General features: G+C 31.3%; 1 protein-coding gene across 7 annotated transcripts in view; it reads right to left on the bottom strand.

The window, feature by feature from the left end:
* LOC145287828 (uncharacterized) overlaps nucleotides 1–18515 on the bottom strand; it is a 1009440-nt gene that overhangs the window by 792416 nt on the left and 198509 nt on the right. For 6 of the 7 annotated variants that reach the window (XR_013869202.1, XR_013869203.1, XM_080135695.1 and 3 more), the window contains exon 2: nucleotides 9628–9660. The exons of the other annotated variant lie outside the window; for it this stretch is intronic. Coding sequence is in view for 4 of the 6 variants with exons in the window: in XM_080135695.1 (XP_079991821.1) it covers nucleotides 9628–9660 (33 nt within the window). In the remaining 2 variants the exon portion in view is untranslated. The remainder of the gene's footprint in view (nucleotides 1–9627; nucleotides 9661–18515) is intronic. 7 annotated transcript variants of the gene reach the window in all.

The following is an 18515-nucleotide window of genomic DNA, read 5'->3' as shown; positions in this document are numbered from 1 at the left end:
ACGCGGGGTAGCCACTACTATATATTGGGTAAATATAATTATTAATAAACAATTCTCTAGATAATAATAGATACAAAATATACATAAAATAAAATATCATATTAAAGTGTATTTTAAAACCAGAAAACGATAGTTATCTTACTAGTTAAAGAAAAATATTTAAAGTAAAAACAGAATTAGATTGAATTAATAAAATTAAAGTGATAATTCATTACTAAATATAATGAATTCAAAAACAAAATGGCGTCTATCTTCAATTACCGCGTTTTTTACGCGAATAATTATTTATTGGCAGTTGTTTTTTTAACGGTTATACAATAATCAACCTCATTCGCATTGTTCTTAGTTATTCAATAGACTTTTTAGTCTAAACTACCTAAAGCGTTTTTAATTCCGACACATTAAATATGTTTAATCATTTAAAGTTAAAACTATTTCCTTTTCTTTCTCGTTGTAATTATTAACGTTGAATTAAATGTTCTGTTTGATTTTAACCAGAATTGTCTCATATTTTATGGTTTCTTTTTGCCAGAGGTAAATATCTCTTACCAGTATAGGGCAACGAACACATTTCCATTTTAAATACTGTTGCATAAACAACTTTATTCAATACCGGCCAGGAACATGTTTGGGAGTAGTTACTTTAAATTAAGGATTCCTACTTCAACTTGGGCAGACTTGCTAGCCACATTGAAAGTCATACTCTGACGAAGTACCTCTTTGGTTATTACCATATATTTAGCATATATATATATTTAATTACCTCGTAAATTTTCGCTATATACTAGTCAGAGGAAATAACAGTGTCGAATTAGTGTAAAACAGCAGCCGAATAATGAATAGATCTATCAGATTATGATGACATATATATATAATCAAATAATGTATTCATGCCGCTATAATTTCCTATTTTATCTAACTTACTTTTTAACAAGTGTCTTTTATATTTGACTGTTAATCACATTTATGTTTTTTATTCGAATTTCGAATCTCGATGTCGATATATTTACTGGAGACTATAAAACAACACCTACCCCGCGCATATAAATAAATTTAGTCAAAATGAATAGAGTTTCTTTCATAGAACAATTTGTCTTATAGAACACAGTGCTGGTATGCCGCTTCCTTGATGACTATAACATGATCCTTTTCAAGTCTAATGTAAATCAGTTTTAGTTAAACCGACCCCTTATATAATTAAACATAACCATGTTCTATCATTGCTGATCCTCAGGGTCTCTATCTGACAGTCATTAACCTTTATTCTTGTATGATTTACGAGCCTTACCAAGCAGTGACCCTAAGTAAAAAAAAATATATGCAATTAAGAAAGTAAAAAAAAAAAAGATTGTCCGTTTCGATATAGGGAAGCGGAAAAATTTCCGGAGGGGGAGGGGCATTTCTACCTAGAAACCGAAAATTTTTTAGGAGCAATTTTTGGGCATTTTGGCTCTTTTTTTGGCCTTTTCTTAAATGGGAAACAAGATGGCCGCCAGCAAATCGATAGTGATTACGTTGGATACTGAATGTCTTCAAATATGAGTAACCTTGTTTGCGCAAAAAATAAATAAGATAGTTGTTCTCAGCGTACCCGAAAACCTACATAAGTCGACAAATTTAAAGTGAATACCGAGGGGTGATGTAAAAAAATACCGATTTGACCTTTGCGATCTCTAGCAAACTATTCAGCCAATTTTGGGTGTAGACATTTGAAATTTTACATAAATAGTATTTTCAAACAAGCAGCAAGTTTTTTAATCAGTTTTCGGGCGAAAATTTGGCTGCCAAGAGGTCAAAGTTGAAAGAGCTGACTTTTGCAGACCTTAAAAAACTTCTCTGCCAATTTTGGGTCTCAACACTTGAAATTTTAGATGTAGATTACCTGAAGATGAGTCAAACTTTTGAATATATATATATATATATATATATGTATATATATATATATATATATATATATATATATATATATATATATATATATATATACATTTGTACACAACGTTATGGACAGTACTTATGGCTTAAGCAAAGCTGGGCTGAACTGCTAGTATATATATATATATATATATATATATATATATATATATATATATATATAGAGAGAGAGAGAGAGAGAGAGAGAGAGAGAAATTTATATGTACATGTGTATATGATATACATAAATATACACATATATATCATATAATCAGAGTATGCATTTCAAAAATGTTTAAGCTGAAGTTGTGCGAATTGATTACAAAAAAGGAGTCGAAAAAAGGTGAAAGATTTCAAATTGAGTGCTTTGTGGCTAAAGGGTATGTGGTGAATAAAAATGTGGAGACATGCTGTGGATTTGTAAAGACTAAGAATACATAAAGAAAAATACAGAGAAGAAAGGAAGCGAATAAAAACTGAAAATAATACAGTAAAACGGAAGATTTATTAATAATTGTAAAAAATCAAACGCTTACTTACACTTTAAAACAAACAAAAAATATTGGAATGAACGCTAAGACTAACACCTTTACAATGACCTCAGGATTTAAATAACACACACACATACATACATACATATATATATATATATATATATATATATATATATATATATATATATATATATATATAATTATTTACTGTTATAATTATCAAATACCTACATACACTAATGTTTCATCCTTCGGAAATCATCAGTGCAGGCTGTCACGATTAACGCCAGTCGATAGTTCGAATCCGGCAACAGAAGCCATCCCTGGCTTCATTAGCAAGGACCTAATTCATTCGGCTTCAGATATATATATATATATATATATATATGCACGCACACACACTTGTATATATATATACATATAGATGCGTGTATATATATATATATATATATATATATATATATGTGTGTGTGTGTGTGTGTGTGTGTGTAGCATATAAGTCTTTTCGTTTTTGTGAGTGTGTGCGGAACGGTCTCTGCAAAACTACTCTGTCAATGTTTGCCCTACAAATTTGAAACTCGATGTATATAAAATTCGGATATGTAAAACAAATCGTCAAAGCCTTTATATTCTAAGCATGTACAAGTATACATTTTATGTTTAATCATAATATTTCATTTTTAATATCTGATATTGATCAGTAGGTGTTTCTGTTGGTAATGAATGACGCCGTTTTGTTTTTATTCTTGTTGATGGCACCGAAGTCATATATATATTTTCTATCTTTTGAAATTATTACTACATATTTGGTACAATATAACAATCAATATTAAATTGGTGCTTTAATTATAATTACGAAATCTGAATAAATTAAAATATTATATTTAAATGTATTTTAAGACCGAGCCACATCGAAGTGCCTGCAAGCAAGGATAGTCACATAAACAAGACAAAGCCATATATTTATATACACAGATTTTTTTTGTCGATGTAATAAGGAAAATCTATAATGCAGGAACCATATATGCTCTTTATCCTGATGTACTTTGAAATCGATAGAAAATAATAGATCAAAGTGTTAAAGAGCAACGCCTAAGTTAAATATATTTAAAGGTGTTGTGCTCGGAGTATTGCAGATATATGATGAATTACACAGGTGTAATTACTTAATTTTATATTAATAGAAACGGCGAAAGAGTAATAATTGTGAAATTATTAATCAAGTTGTCATGGGAATGCATAACACAATCAAATTAACATGTACAACCCTTTCGGTGACGATATCCTTTTACTCATTCAATATTTATAAATAAAACCAATGAGAAATATAGTTTTAAAATAAAGTTGTAGTGTTGCTTTAGGGCGACACTTTTATCGTTCCACCATATATATATATATAATAGGACATACAATATCTTCCATTTTGCAGAATGTTGTGGTGAGAGTAGTAAAGTGCACATAATTACCGGTAGGTTAGTCTCTATAATTGGAATTTTGGTTCATCATGTATTATAATATGTTTGCTATCATGTACACATTTTCTATTAATTATCCTGAGCGACGAGGAAAACGTTTAATGAATGGTTGACGAGTTAAATTGGTGACATAGTTTCTCGGCGAATTGCCAGATTGAAGCTCTCTTTAGAGATTAGTTTAGAATACATGTTTGCTCCCCGCAAACTTGACTTTACAACATTCTATAAAAGCTGCTTAGTAATGTTCAGCATCCTGGCATACCTGTATCATACACTGCTTACGATCACATGCTATGATGCACAATTGCCAGCAAAGATATTAAACTATGTCAAAATCTGGTTGACGTTATCTTGAAATCGGAGTTTTAGAGGTAGGGCTTGAGTTTAGTTCCCTTGGTCAGAAAAGAAGCGTGATAAAAGGCATTTTTTTCCGAATCTACACTCGTAAAAGCAGACAAGATCAACATTCTCAACGCATTTGATTCTTAGTAGCAATCGTAGCAATGCTGGCTGTTAATGTTTTGGCTAAGGCACGTGTATCAGGAATAAACCAAACGATTTCAGATAAATAATATACCAGAGTTAATGCCGATGAAAGTTTTCAGCTGTATTAGTAGTGATTTATACACAATTCAGACATAGAATAAAAATGGCAACACAGACGTTTCATACACTGGTATTTTAGGTCATTATTATAAACTATTAATGTTTTGTTGATTCTTTTTTGAAATCTGCATCAATATATTCATCATCAGTAAACCAAAGTAAGAATTTAATGTACTTTTCAAATAATATATTAATATTTGTGATAGGTACTATTGTAATAAACCATAAATAAATACCGATTTCAAAAATATTTTTTAAAAGAAAATTACTGCTATAAAGGTAACTTAGCACATGATGGCATCCGTGAATATTTCAATGTTCATGATGTTCAGTGGCAAGTCCACTTAAAAAAACAGATTACGAAGGGGGATTTTGTCATGATTTCTCCCTTGCTAATAACCTAACATAAATTGTCAACAAACCCACTTGGGACAATTTGCAAGTATTCTGGATTTCTTTCGCACGACATGCTATTAACTGTGCGCATCCACAGTTCGGTGTCCTCGCATAATTGTGTTTTAGACAGTTTATATAACGGCAAAAATGCTGACATAATTAGATATTGGCATCGCGTTAACAAGATAGCATCAATAAGATAGTTGACACGCACTCTAGACAAGTGCATGCATGTTGCGTTTATTATAAAGTGTTGGTCAGTGTGTATATATATATATATATATATATATATATATATAATTATTTTTTTACTATAATAGTTAAATACCTACGTGTTTCATCCTTTCGGGAATATTCAGTGCAGGGTGACACAATTAAGACCAGTCGAAAGATCCGAACCCCTCAACACGAGATATCTCTGGCTCGATTAGCGAAGACCGTATCAATTCGGCTACAATTAACCGCGTGAAATAACGTTGAATTGAAACATTTTGATTTTAAATGTTCATTTACGTCAGTCAGACAGTGATCTAATCGCTATACGATGATCTCTGCATAAGAGCTTAATCGACCGATTTAAATTAAACTGAAAGTACTCAAGGATAAGAAAAGAATTTCTTAAAGGGGCTGTCATAATTATTTTTTTACTATAATAATTAAATGCCTACAGACACTAGTGTTTCATCCTTTCGGTAATCCTCAGTGCAGGGTGTCACGATTAACATCAGTCGAACGATTCGAACACTGCAACACACACACACACACACACACACATATATATATGTACACGAGTAAAGATATATATATATATATATATATATATATATATATATATATATATATATATATATATATATATATATATATAAAACAGGGAAGGCAACCGGAGCAGCAAAATTCAAACTGGATTGTAAGACACTTATAGAAGTACTTAAAAAAGTAGGCTAATTTGGGCATATTTTATTAGCTTAAAAAATATGTTCCTTTTTAAGAATTGCATGGAATTTCAAACTTAGAATGTTATTATAATATGCGAAACGCCTGCAAATTTTCATGTAGTTTCGTTCCATAGAAACAAAGATATGGGCATTTCAATATTCAATATGGCTACGAGTATAGATATGCGACCGCGCGCACACACACACACATACACAAACATATATATATATATATATCTTTACTCGTGTATATATATATATATATATATATATATATATCTTTACTCGTGTATATATATAGATCTTTACTCGTGTATATATATGTATATATCTTTACTCGTGTATATATATATATATATCTTTACTCGTGTATATATATATATATATATATATATATATATATATATATATATATAATGTGTCTTTACTCGTATATATATATATATCTGTAGTAGAATGCGGACAAAAATAGATATATATATATATATATATATGTAGTTGAATGTGGACAAAAATGAATGGTCACATTCAATGCTGCCAAGACTAAGCTGGTTTCCTTCAATAATTACAAGAAACCTTCTCTGCCAACAATAGCAATGGCCAGTGACTCTCTATCTGAGAGCACATCTTTCAAACTGCTTGGCCTAACGTTCACAAGAAACATGAGTTGGAACAATTACATTGAAAACATTGCCAGGACCGCGGTGAAGAAGGTACGTTCTCTCTACCGTGCTAGAAAACTACTGACACCTGAAAGTATCCTGCACCTCTATAAGGCCACCATTCGCCCAGGTATGGGGTATTGCTGTCACATTTGGGCTGGTGCATTTACTGGTAGTCTCTCGCTCCTAGACAAGGTTCAAAAAAGAGTCGCCAATCTGATAGGCCCTGAACTAGCATCTAAGCTTCAGTCTCTGTCCCATCGACGACACGTTGCATTCCTCTGCCTGTTCTACAAGTATTTTAATGGTGAATGCTCTGACGAATTGCAGGCACTTGTGCCACCACGACGTAAATACCCCCGACAAACCCGACAAGCAGCTAAATCCCACCCTTTACAGTAGATATCCCTATATGCAAGAGAGCCTTTTACTCCAGTAGTTTCTTCCCCAGAACTGCTAGACTCTGGAATTCCATTCCAGGTCCCTGCTTTCCCAACTGTACTGATATACAGAAGGTCAAGTGTAACGTGAACCGACATCTTGCTGCCCAAATCCCTACGTAGTGCCCATTAGTTGCTGCCCCTGATAGTAGCCCCTACACCAAAGTGGTAATGTGCCTTGTTTGGGGTGAAAATGTAATATTTATATATATATATATATATATATATATATATATATATATATATATATTATAGATATATCTTTATTCGTATATATATACATATATATATATATATATATATATATATATATATATATATATATATATATATATATATAGGTACGATCCTTTTGGCAATTTTTTCGTTCTCCGCGACTAATGACCAGAATTTTATGAATACAGTCTAGTTGAAAAGGTAATGAGGTTAATTGTGTAGTTTACAATGTAGAATTAGCCCTTACGGCCGCACATTAAGGGAGTCTAATCTTGACCATTTTTACAGCCATGAACTGTTTCAATCATAGCCATTTATTTTCATAATTTTCCATCTGAATTACAAAATATCTTATTTCCCCGAAAGCCTTTGGCTTTGATAAGGGGGAAACTAAAACTTACTGCTATGGTTTCAAATCATCTGAAATAACAGCAAGAGGAAACTTGATTCCAAATATTTTTCATGTTTTATCTCTCCTCTTTGGTTTTCATATATAAAGTAAATTTCACAGTGTATACGAATGATTTGGTATAGGATATATTCATAATCATACCCTATTTTCAATAGAGAGGAGATATACCATATGAAAGTATGTGAAATCAAGTCCCTCTTGCTGTTATTTTAGATCATTTAAAATTATAGCAGCAAGATTGGTCGTCCTCTATCAAGGCCAGAGGTTTCTGGTAAATATATATATATATATATATTTATATATATATATACATACCTATATATATACATACATATAAATATATACATATATATACATACATATATATGCATACATATATATATACATATATATACATACATACATATATATACATACATATATATACATACATATATATATACATACATACATATATATATACATACATATATATACATACATATATATATATATACATACATGCATACATATATATACATACATATATATATACATATATATACATATATATATATATATATATATACTTTCATTGATGCATAAATGCATAAAATAGTATCTGATAAAATGCTTATATGTTGCAGATGTTGATTAGTAACGCCGGTTTACAAGAGAAAATTCCCTTCATTTGTGTCCGATTAAAATTCTGAAACATTTTATTGCTATTCGTTCAGGTTCACTTTAATTTCATCTATCATTGTTTTATACTAATTAATTACGAATGCAATGTATTTTCTTATAGATTACTGTCATATATTAACAACAATTGATGAACGTGTATTTTTAATAACAAAATTTTTAAGTAACAACAAAGGGAGTGGGAAACACTCTGAGAAATGTCATATTTCGAATTGATCGTAAAGATAATATTTACAGTTCCCTTTCATTTTATCTAGGGTAATTAGTACAATTACTGATACGTGCCATTGCACAACTGAAATATATTTGAACGTGTCGAAAAAACATTTTTTTCATATAGGGTGTTGCTTCGTTTCATAAACCAAAAATAAAATTAAACAGTTTAGATCCGTGATGAATATATTTGAACAGATTATTATATTTTTCAAAATTTTTCAGATTTCAAACATGCAAGTAAAATCAAAATGATTTTTTTTATTTGGTTTTACAGAAACAGGAACATTCTCGAGAAAAGACTACGATCGATAAAAACTCGTTTTATTGTTTAAGTAATATTTTACTCGTACAGAAATTTCTTAACAATGTTGAGATTAAATTAAGAAGAATATTTTTTAAGATCAAATCTTCGCACGTTGTCATGTTTGGTGTTTATTCCTGGATTATACGAGAAGTGTTTTGATTTATTTCGAACAATACTTAACTCGTAATCTTACGAGTAAGAAGTCTGAATATGTGGCCTGCCTTTCGACGCTATTTCCTGCATTAACGACACGACAGATGCTGTATATATATATATATATATATATATATATATATATATATATATATATATATATATATATATATACAACTTAGATGCTTTTTGCTCAGCATATGCGGTCGTTTATTAAATCTGATAGATTGAAGGCCACACTTACTTGATGGTCACAAGTACCAAAATCTCTATTGATAAATTAGAGTGTTAAATATTTCTACAAATATTAACATCCACTTTGAAATTTTAGCGCAGTTGGAATACTTCAAGTGTGTACTTTAAACATTGCAATTGAGAAACTGGTTATCTATTCGAACAGCTCAACTATATGTATGTTAGGAAATCTTTGTTCACCTCAATTTCTTTGCAAAAACTTCTAATAGAAAAACTTACTGTAAAAACGAAATGAAATAAAAACAGAATAAGGCAAACATTGGACAAGGCAGGCTACTGGCTAAGTGAACGTATGATAAAAAGCATCGAATAAGGCAAAATTGTGTGTTTCTCGCAACGTTCGTGTAACAAAAGGGCATGATCCAATCTGTCTATCGGGGCGTGAACACACTACGTTTTGTGTACGTTAGAGAGAAAAAGAAAGAAGGAAGTTAAAAGAAACGCAATTTTGTGCGGCAAATGTACCTGGTTCTGTTGTGTTACTGGTCGAGTTACTCGCTGGAAAAGTAGAGAAAAAACGTGCAATTCATTTAAAGATATTAAACACTTAAAAAAGACACAGAGGAATTATAAGCCAACAGAGTGTTAATAATATCCTTCCAATAATGTAATGTTCAATATAAGAATATAAATGTTTGTTATTTATGCATATGTTTACAAGAAAATGCAGCACAGGTTTAAAATACAATAAAACATAAATGCACATAATTTCTGAAATACAAAAACTGCTGCAAAAATTATTGTTCAATGTATAAATGAGTGAAAATAGAACTTGTTTTATTTTCAAATAGTAATTATTTCTTTTAAATACTAAAATAACACTAAAATACTTTCCTTAACAAATACAAATTCATGTCTCATGCTTATTTGATTTGAAAAGATCCTGTTTAGGAAAAGATAAGGCGAACAAAAACGAATATATATATGTGTGTACGATGATAAATAGGGATTATATTGCTGTACAAATTTACGATTTCATGTGGAAGTCAACTTGGCAGTTACATAAAAGGCGCTATCTAAAAACAACATTAAAGAATATCGTACTTTCTTTTCTTTTGCATCATCAACCAATGTATATAGAAGATGACGAATCGTCCAGCATATTCGAAGTAGTAGTAGTAATAGTAGTAGTAGTAGTAGTAATAATAATAATAATAACAATAATAATAACAATAATAATAATAATAATAATAACATAAAATAATGATAACAATAATAATAATAATAATAATAATAATAATAATAATAATAATAATAATAATAATAACACCTTTTGCCTTGGTCGGAGTGATCCAAGGTTTCAATCAACAAGCTTACAGTGTAAGATATGTTCAGCCTTGAAACCATAAATCTTGGAATAGTAATCACTACTCAAAACACCAAAAGACCCCCACACACGCAGACAGATTGAAAAACACGCACGCGCGCATACACGCGCGCACACACGCGCGCACACACGCGCGCACACACGCGCGCACACACGCACACACTCACACACACATATGTATATATATATATATATATATATATATATATATATATATACACATATATATAATGTACTTTGTGTGTGTACTAGGAAAAACCTTGACCGATATTTTCAAATTTCACATGAAGGTACTTCCTGTATATGAAAGTGTTCTTATCGCAATGCGTCCGATAGTTATATAAAATCTATAATAAAAATAATCTGTCTAAAAAAGGAAATCTGATTTTGATCAGACTTAATGCTTTTATACAACCTAACATCACAGATTTATCACCGCACAAGCAGAAACACGCAACCTGTAAAATCAACTGTTGATTGTGTTATAAAATAGGGATGCGTTAGAAATGATTATTTCTTGAAGTACTTACATTAAATCTTTGGCTAAGGTCATTGGAAAATAGTTCCTTTATTCTATGGTCCCAGAAGTATGTCATTCCTGACGCAATTCTTTACCATTATAAGAGCCAAATACATCCTAAAATGGGGAAATATTGTCAGAGCTGGGGAGTAGCTCCTCTGAGCATCTTATCCTACCTAGCCAGAGTTCAAAATCGGCGTGGAAACCTAGTAGGCGATGCCCTTTTCTCTTTCTTGAACACTCTTTTTTCACAGAAGAGATGTTACGAACTTTCCTCTGCACTACCGGTATTGTCAGGCAAGTGCTTATCCGAATTTCATTCAATGTCCTCCATCAAATATTTACAAAAACATTCTTTAAGCTACAACAACTAAGAACCATTTTTCTTACTTTCTATTAGTGTCTGAATCTAAACATAAAATTCACGTTTCTTCCCTAGAACTGCCCATCTTAAGAACTCTGTCCACTTGCCTGCTTCTCAGCTGACTACAACACGGTCGCCTTCAAATTCAACGTGAACATGTTCTTGCTATTCTGCCCTTTTAAAATTTAAAATTCTACCCAATTTCCACCAAAAAACAATCACCAACCAGTTGTCTCACTGGCGAATTTACACGCATTTACCCCCATACACGAGTGGCCTCACAGACTTGTTAAGTTGAAACACACAATCGTAAGACACACACATACACCCACAAACGCATATATATATGCTTGTGTGTGTATGTGTGTGTCTATCTATATGTCTATTTATCGATATATCTATCTATCTATAAAAGTGAAAGTGTCTGTGTGCGTCTGTCTGTGTACATTTTCCTACGCAATAACTCTGTCAATTTTTCGTCTACAGACTCGGAATTATATATACAGGGTACTGAGATTTGGAAAAGCCTCTGTGATCAGTTTTCGGCCAGAAGTTTGGCTGTAAAGGGGTCAACGTTAAACAGTTTGACCTTTAAGAACTCTACCAAACTCCTCTGACAGTTTAGGGTCTAAACACTTGAAATTTTAGATATAGGTTCCTTAATAACTCTATTTGAGCCCAAAACAATAAATGTTAAGGGGTCATAACAGGGGTCAGAGTTAAAAAAATTGACCTTTTTTTTTTTGCTCAGCATACACCTCCAACCACCCGTGCAACGCGGGGCACCCATGCTAGTCTATATATCTATAAAAGTGAACGTGTATGTGTGTCTGTCTGTTTGTGTGTCGGTGTACATTTTCCTTCGCAATAACCCTGTTAATTTCTAGTCTACAAGACTCGAAATTTGATATACAGGGTACTGCGATTTGGAAAAATCTTCGTGATCGGTTTTCGGCCAGAAATTTGGCTGTTAAGCGGTAAAAGTTCAACAATTTGACCTTTGAGAACTCTGCCAAACTCCTTCAACTATTTGGGGTACAAACACTTGATATTTAAGATATAGGTTCCTTGGACACGGATCAAACTTAATAACTCGATTTAAGCCCAAAACAATAAATTTTAAGGGGTCAGAAAAAGGGTCAAATTAAAAAAAATGACCTTTTTTTTTTTTTTGCTCGACATACACCCCCAAACACCCGGGCAACGCCGGGCATCTACGCTAGTATATCTATAAAAGTGAACGTGTCTGTGTATGTGTGTGTTGGTGTGTCTGTGTGTGTACATTTCCCTACGCAATAACTCTATCAATTTAAAGTCTACAGACTAGAAATTTGATATACAGGGTTCTGAAATTTAGGAAAATGTATGTGATCGGTTTTGAACCAGAAATTGGGCTGTTAATGGATCAAACCTCAACGATTTGACCTGTAATAACTCTACCAAACTCCTCCGACAATTTGGGGTCTAAACACCGGAAATTTTAGATATAGGTCCCATGGGTAACTTAATAACTTCATTTGAGCCGAAAACAATAAATGTTAAGGGGTCTGAGTTTTAAATAAATTGACCTCTACCAAATTATTCAGACAATTTTTTTTTATAAATATTTGAAATTTTACATAAAGTGTATTCAGAAATAGGAGAAGCTTTTCATCGTTTTGGGTCGAAAATTTTTAGTTAATAAATGTATGTATGTATGTATGTTTGCATGTCTGCCCAACATTTTTGACAGAGCCGACAGATTTTCTCAAGATCAGCATCGTTTTGAAGTTCGACCTTTCAGACGACGAATATCGAAAAATTGGCTAAAAACGTTAATTTCTTCACCTTAAACTAGGCACTTTTCTACGGGGGGGGGGGAGTCGCTTTTTTCGCCGATATTTTTAAAAGTCATCCTCTCCTTTCGATTGTCTAGCCTTAATTTTTAAAAATGTCACTTCTGGTTTGCCGGTGGTCGTAACAGCATAGACGTCAGGTTTTTCCCCGTTCTTTTCACCCTTTGCGGTACGAGTTCGAGCCTGCCTTCCTATTACAACTTAATAATTTCATTTGAGCCCAAAATATATACATTAAGGGGTCATAATATAGGTCAAAGTTTTTTAAAAAATTGACCTCTGCGGTCACTACCAAATTACTATAGACAATTTCTGGTCTAAACATTTGAAATTTTACATAAAGGGTATTCAGAGATAGAGCAAGCTTTTTCATCGGTTTAGGTCGAAAATTTGAGGTACAAATATATAAATCTATGTATGTATGTGTGCATGTCTGCCTAAAACTTCTAACAAAGGCAACGGATTGTCGCAAGATTAGTATCGTTTTGAAGCTTGACCCTTCAGACAACAAATACCGAAAAATTGGCTAAAAAAAATAATTTCTTCCCCTCAACTGGGCACTTTTCAACAGGGAGGTGTTGCATTTTTCGCCGATATTTTCGAAAATCATCCCCCCTTTTCGATTGTCTAATTTGGTGGTCGTCGTAACAACAAAGATGTCGGTTTTTTCCAGTTATTTTCTTCCTTCGCGGTACGGGTTCGAGCCTGCCTTCCTACTACCACTTTTTTTTTGCTCAACACACACCTCCAAACACCCGGGTAACGCCAGGCACACATGCTAGTATATATATATATATATATATATATATATATATATATATATATATATATATATATATACTTCAAACTGCCATGACTTACGAAATGTTTTCTAATTCTAATCCTTAATCTCTCTCTCTCTCTCTCTCTCTCTCTCTCTCTCTCTCTCTCTATATATATATATATATATATATATATATATATATATATATATATATATATTAATTGCTCCTCTTTACAGATTTGCTTCCTCTGTCAAAATTTTTTTTATGAAATATATTTTTCTTTGCTAGATTCATTCTCCTTATATATATATATATATATATATATATATATATATATATATATATATTAATTGCTCCTCTTTACAGATTTGCTTCCTCTGTCAAAATTTTTTTTATGAAATATATTTTTCTTTGCTAGATTCATTCTCCTTATATATATATATATATATATATATATATATATATATATATATATATATATATATATATATATATATATATTATCTGTGCATACATATATGAAGTTATCTGTGTGTGTAATGTACGGTCTCTATCTACCTACCTTCTCAATTTTTGGTTTACAAACTTAAAACTACACATAAATGAAATTTGACCATTGGAAAAATCTCAATTTGTTTTTAGTCTGTAATGATAGCTGCTAAGGGTTGAAAATTGAAAAAAAATTCTTGTAACTTGGCAAGCTTAACAAAAGGTGTTATTTTTACGCACATGGAAATACACATGTATTTCCTTAACAACGTTAATGTTTACAGTTTTACATAATCGAACGGACTTTATTTCGGGGTTGCTTATGCCATCCAAGTCCTATATTAACTGTTATATACAAATCACTAATATATATTGGGTTCATTATAATAAGTTATAAGCATCTTCTCTATAATAATAAATATGAAATCTGCATAAATGTTTATATCATATTCGAGCGCCGAGCGGTCACTACTATATATTAGAAACAATATAATAAACAAATATATACGGTACAATAACGCTGACACACCGGATCTCGCCAGATTACCGGGTTTACCAACGTTGACCATTTGGGAAGGTTAGGCTCTCTATGTACCGCGTCGAGTCGTAGAAATTTCCAGGTTGGTATCTGTGAGCGCATTAATTCACTGGGAGAGATGCCCCCCCAGTATTCGTTAAGACATGCATCTAGGTGAATGAAACTCTGAAATAAAAACATACGGTCTACTGTGTATTCTGTATTTGGCAGCCATTTGCACCGACAAAGTTTAGCAGTAATACAAAAAACTGCGGTTGTTTCTACACGGAGCCTTACTCCCTATAAACGAATCATCTGTATCGATTTCGGAGCGACTTAGTTGTTATGGCGGACTCTCATACGTAGGAATCAACAGGAGAGTCCATCATAAAATCAATAGATAATTGACACGATAATAATAAATAAGAAATGTGTGTATTTTACGACTGGCCTGCTAGTATATATATATATATATATATATATATATATATATATATATATATATATATATATATATATATATATAGTGTGTGTGTGTGTGTGTGCAATTTAATCCTTTATACATAATAAAACGCCGCATGTAAGTTCTAACGCTAGAAGAATTGAATATTTCTTTGATGAGCCACGTTATTTATAGACGGCTGTTGAGTTAAGCGTAAAACTGAAGTCAGCCATGTTGATTAAGAAACGAGATGTGATAAAGTAAGACGAAGGTCAAAAGAAGAAACGACAGGTTGGGTTAGTTAAAGCAACCGAATCCCTTGAACCGGAATGCTCTTTTTTTTTCTTCCTTTTTTCGTTTTTCTTTGTTTTCCAATGCTTTTAATAAAGTTCAGATCAGAATTTGATTGGTAGAAACTTAACTTTCATTCCGCATTCTCCACGGATAATCCCGGATTAACAGCGACAATAACTTCCGTTAGCGAATGACTATCACTGACTAAAAGAATTCTATACTAAAAGTATCACTTCCACTGATGCTTTCCTAGAAATTTATAAAATTAAACTCTCAGTAAAGTTCAATAAATAAAAAGATAAAATAAAATACATCATCATCATCGTCGTCATCATCATCATTATCAACAACAACAACAACAACAACAACAACAACAACAACAACAACAACAACAAGGTTTTACTCCATATCTTTCTTTACATTAATTCTTTGCTAGTAGCATTGCTATATACCTTATCTGCTCTATCACTCTTATATAAACCCCTCCCTTCCAACCATCTCTCCTTATATTCTCTTTTTCTTTCTTCGGACACCACGAATACAACAATGCATATATATTGACTTTCTTTTAACTGTTGATTTTATCAACATTTTTTAAAACATGTTGCCATGGAGAGATAGGTATACTGAAAAATATTCCGAGACAAATATTTTCACTCGGAATTGTCCAGAATAAAAAATTTGAAAATGACATATTACGTTTAGTAACTAATGTATATATTAACTCTTTTGAACTGTTGTCATTAGCAATATCCCATATCGCCTTAATGGGTAAAAACGGGGGAGTGGGGAGTAATTAAGAAATTTACCAGGATTATTTATTCAACTCGGCGTTGTCCGGCATTAAGTATTGTAAGATTAATTTATTAGCTTAAAAAACAGATACACATTAACTTTCTTCGGTATTTTTCATCAATATTATGCATCTTAATAATATGTTTAAATGAAAGGTTAGGTTTGAAATTCGTAATATAGCGAGGTCATTTTTTCTACTCGATACTGCCCAGGTCCAAAATTAAAAAGTAAAATATTATTTTTGGTAACTGATTTGGTAAGGCTTGCATTATTTCAACATTATTTTATAATCTTTTGAAACTGAAAAGGGAAATCAATTAGAAATTTAGTAGTGCTGAGAATACCATTGTATTATAATATTTAACTCAATTATCAATATATTTCAACCATACTTTTGGCAGTGAGCGATAGAGGAGGAAAGGGAAATAAAAAGAGACGGGTAGGGAGAGAGGGGAGGGGAAGATAGCACTTATAATATAAAGTCCCTAAGCACATTATTCAACATTTATTTAGATTTTTAGATACCGGTAAACATCGCGTCTGAACTTCAGCAATTGCTAGTGAAGGTGGAGTCAACAATTAAATGTCGAAGAATCAATTTGTCACAGAAGTTCTGTAAGTACATGGAACATAGGTATTTACGTAGATTACCATGGTCGATGTTGTGGTCGATGTTAATACTAGTTTCTTAATGGAAATTAAGTTGTTAATCTCAAAGAAATTATTGAAAGAAAAAAAAATCATTTAAAGAAATCGGATGGCCCTTCCCTAATGTAAACATGGGCAAATCCCTTCAAGGTCATTCGTGTCGCAAAAGGATTTAAATTAATTAAAGTACTAATTGAAATCATCAAATAATGAAGTAGGCAACAGAGAGGGAGAGGGGGAAGACTTTGACTTTATTTGATGTGCGCATGCGTTCTGTATGAAAAAGTGCATTCTCAATAGAAAGAAAAACACAAGTCACCCGGTTCACAATGCAAGTGAGGAACGAACAGAAAGGCATATATATATATATATATATATATATATATATATATATATATATATATATATATATATATATATATATATAACATAAACAATACCGTTCTTTTTATGAGAAAGTTATTATTTTTGTATTTACAGACACAAATAATAGTCTTTCTGACACCTCAATATCTGCCAGTTTTTTTATATTTATTTCTTCAATCATGTTATTGCTATTTGGAATAATTTTTGAGTGGATTCTACTTTCGTAATAAAAGAGGATTATTGTTAATTCACACATCGTCGATTAAAAATTAAATAACATTTATTAAATTATTTATTAAATTATATTAAATTAGATTCCCTCATTCAATCAATGAATGGCTACAACGATTTGTCACTGATGATTAGTTTACCTTTGGAGCATCTCCAATTTTTAGAAATTTTCTATTTATTCAATTATTCGTTTATACTTTTTTAATGCTATTTCATCTACTAATTTTATAAGCAGGGATTAAAATAATAATGTGAAACATTACACTTTTATACTTTTGTGGTCCGCTAAGAGAAAATAATATCGCAATGAACAAAAGAATATCGTAATATTTCAAGATAGCGCGACCTATGTACACCAAACATATAACTATTTAGAAATTCATGAAGTCCAAATATTTTTCTTTTTATTTATATATTTATTTCAAATATATAAGCTTTTTACATAAAAGTGTATATATATATGCATATATATACATATACATATATATATGCATATATATATATGTATATATATATATATATATATATATATACATATATATATATATATATATATATATATATATATATACTAAATGGGTTCGGAAACTCTCTAAGAAGCAGCATTAATTTTATCAAGATCTCTAAAAGGTAAAACTGTTTTGAAACCAAGTAAATCCAAAAGCTAGCAAAACTAAACATGTGCACATTTTAAAACAACCGTTAATACGAATTCCATGCATTTTAGCGTTAAGATTCTCCTATATGTGTGTTGGTGAAAG

The sequence above is a fragment of the Euprymna scolopes genome, chromosome 11, assembly GCF_053919585.1.
Source record: "Euprymna scolopes isolate OS-2025 chromosome 11, ASM5391958v1, whole genome shotgun sequence".
NCBI lineage: Eukaryota > Metazoa > Mollusca > Cephalopoda > Sepiida > Sepiolidae > Euprymna > Euprymna scolopes.
Note: the sequence above shows the minus strand (reverse complement) of the source record. Positions and strands in the feature narration are given on the sequence as shown.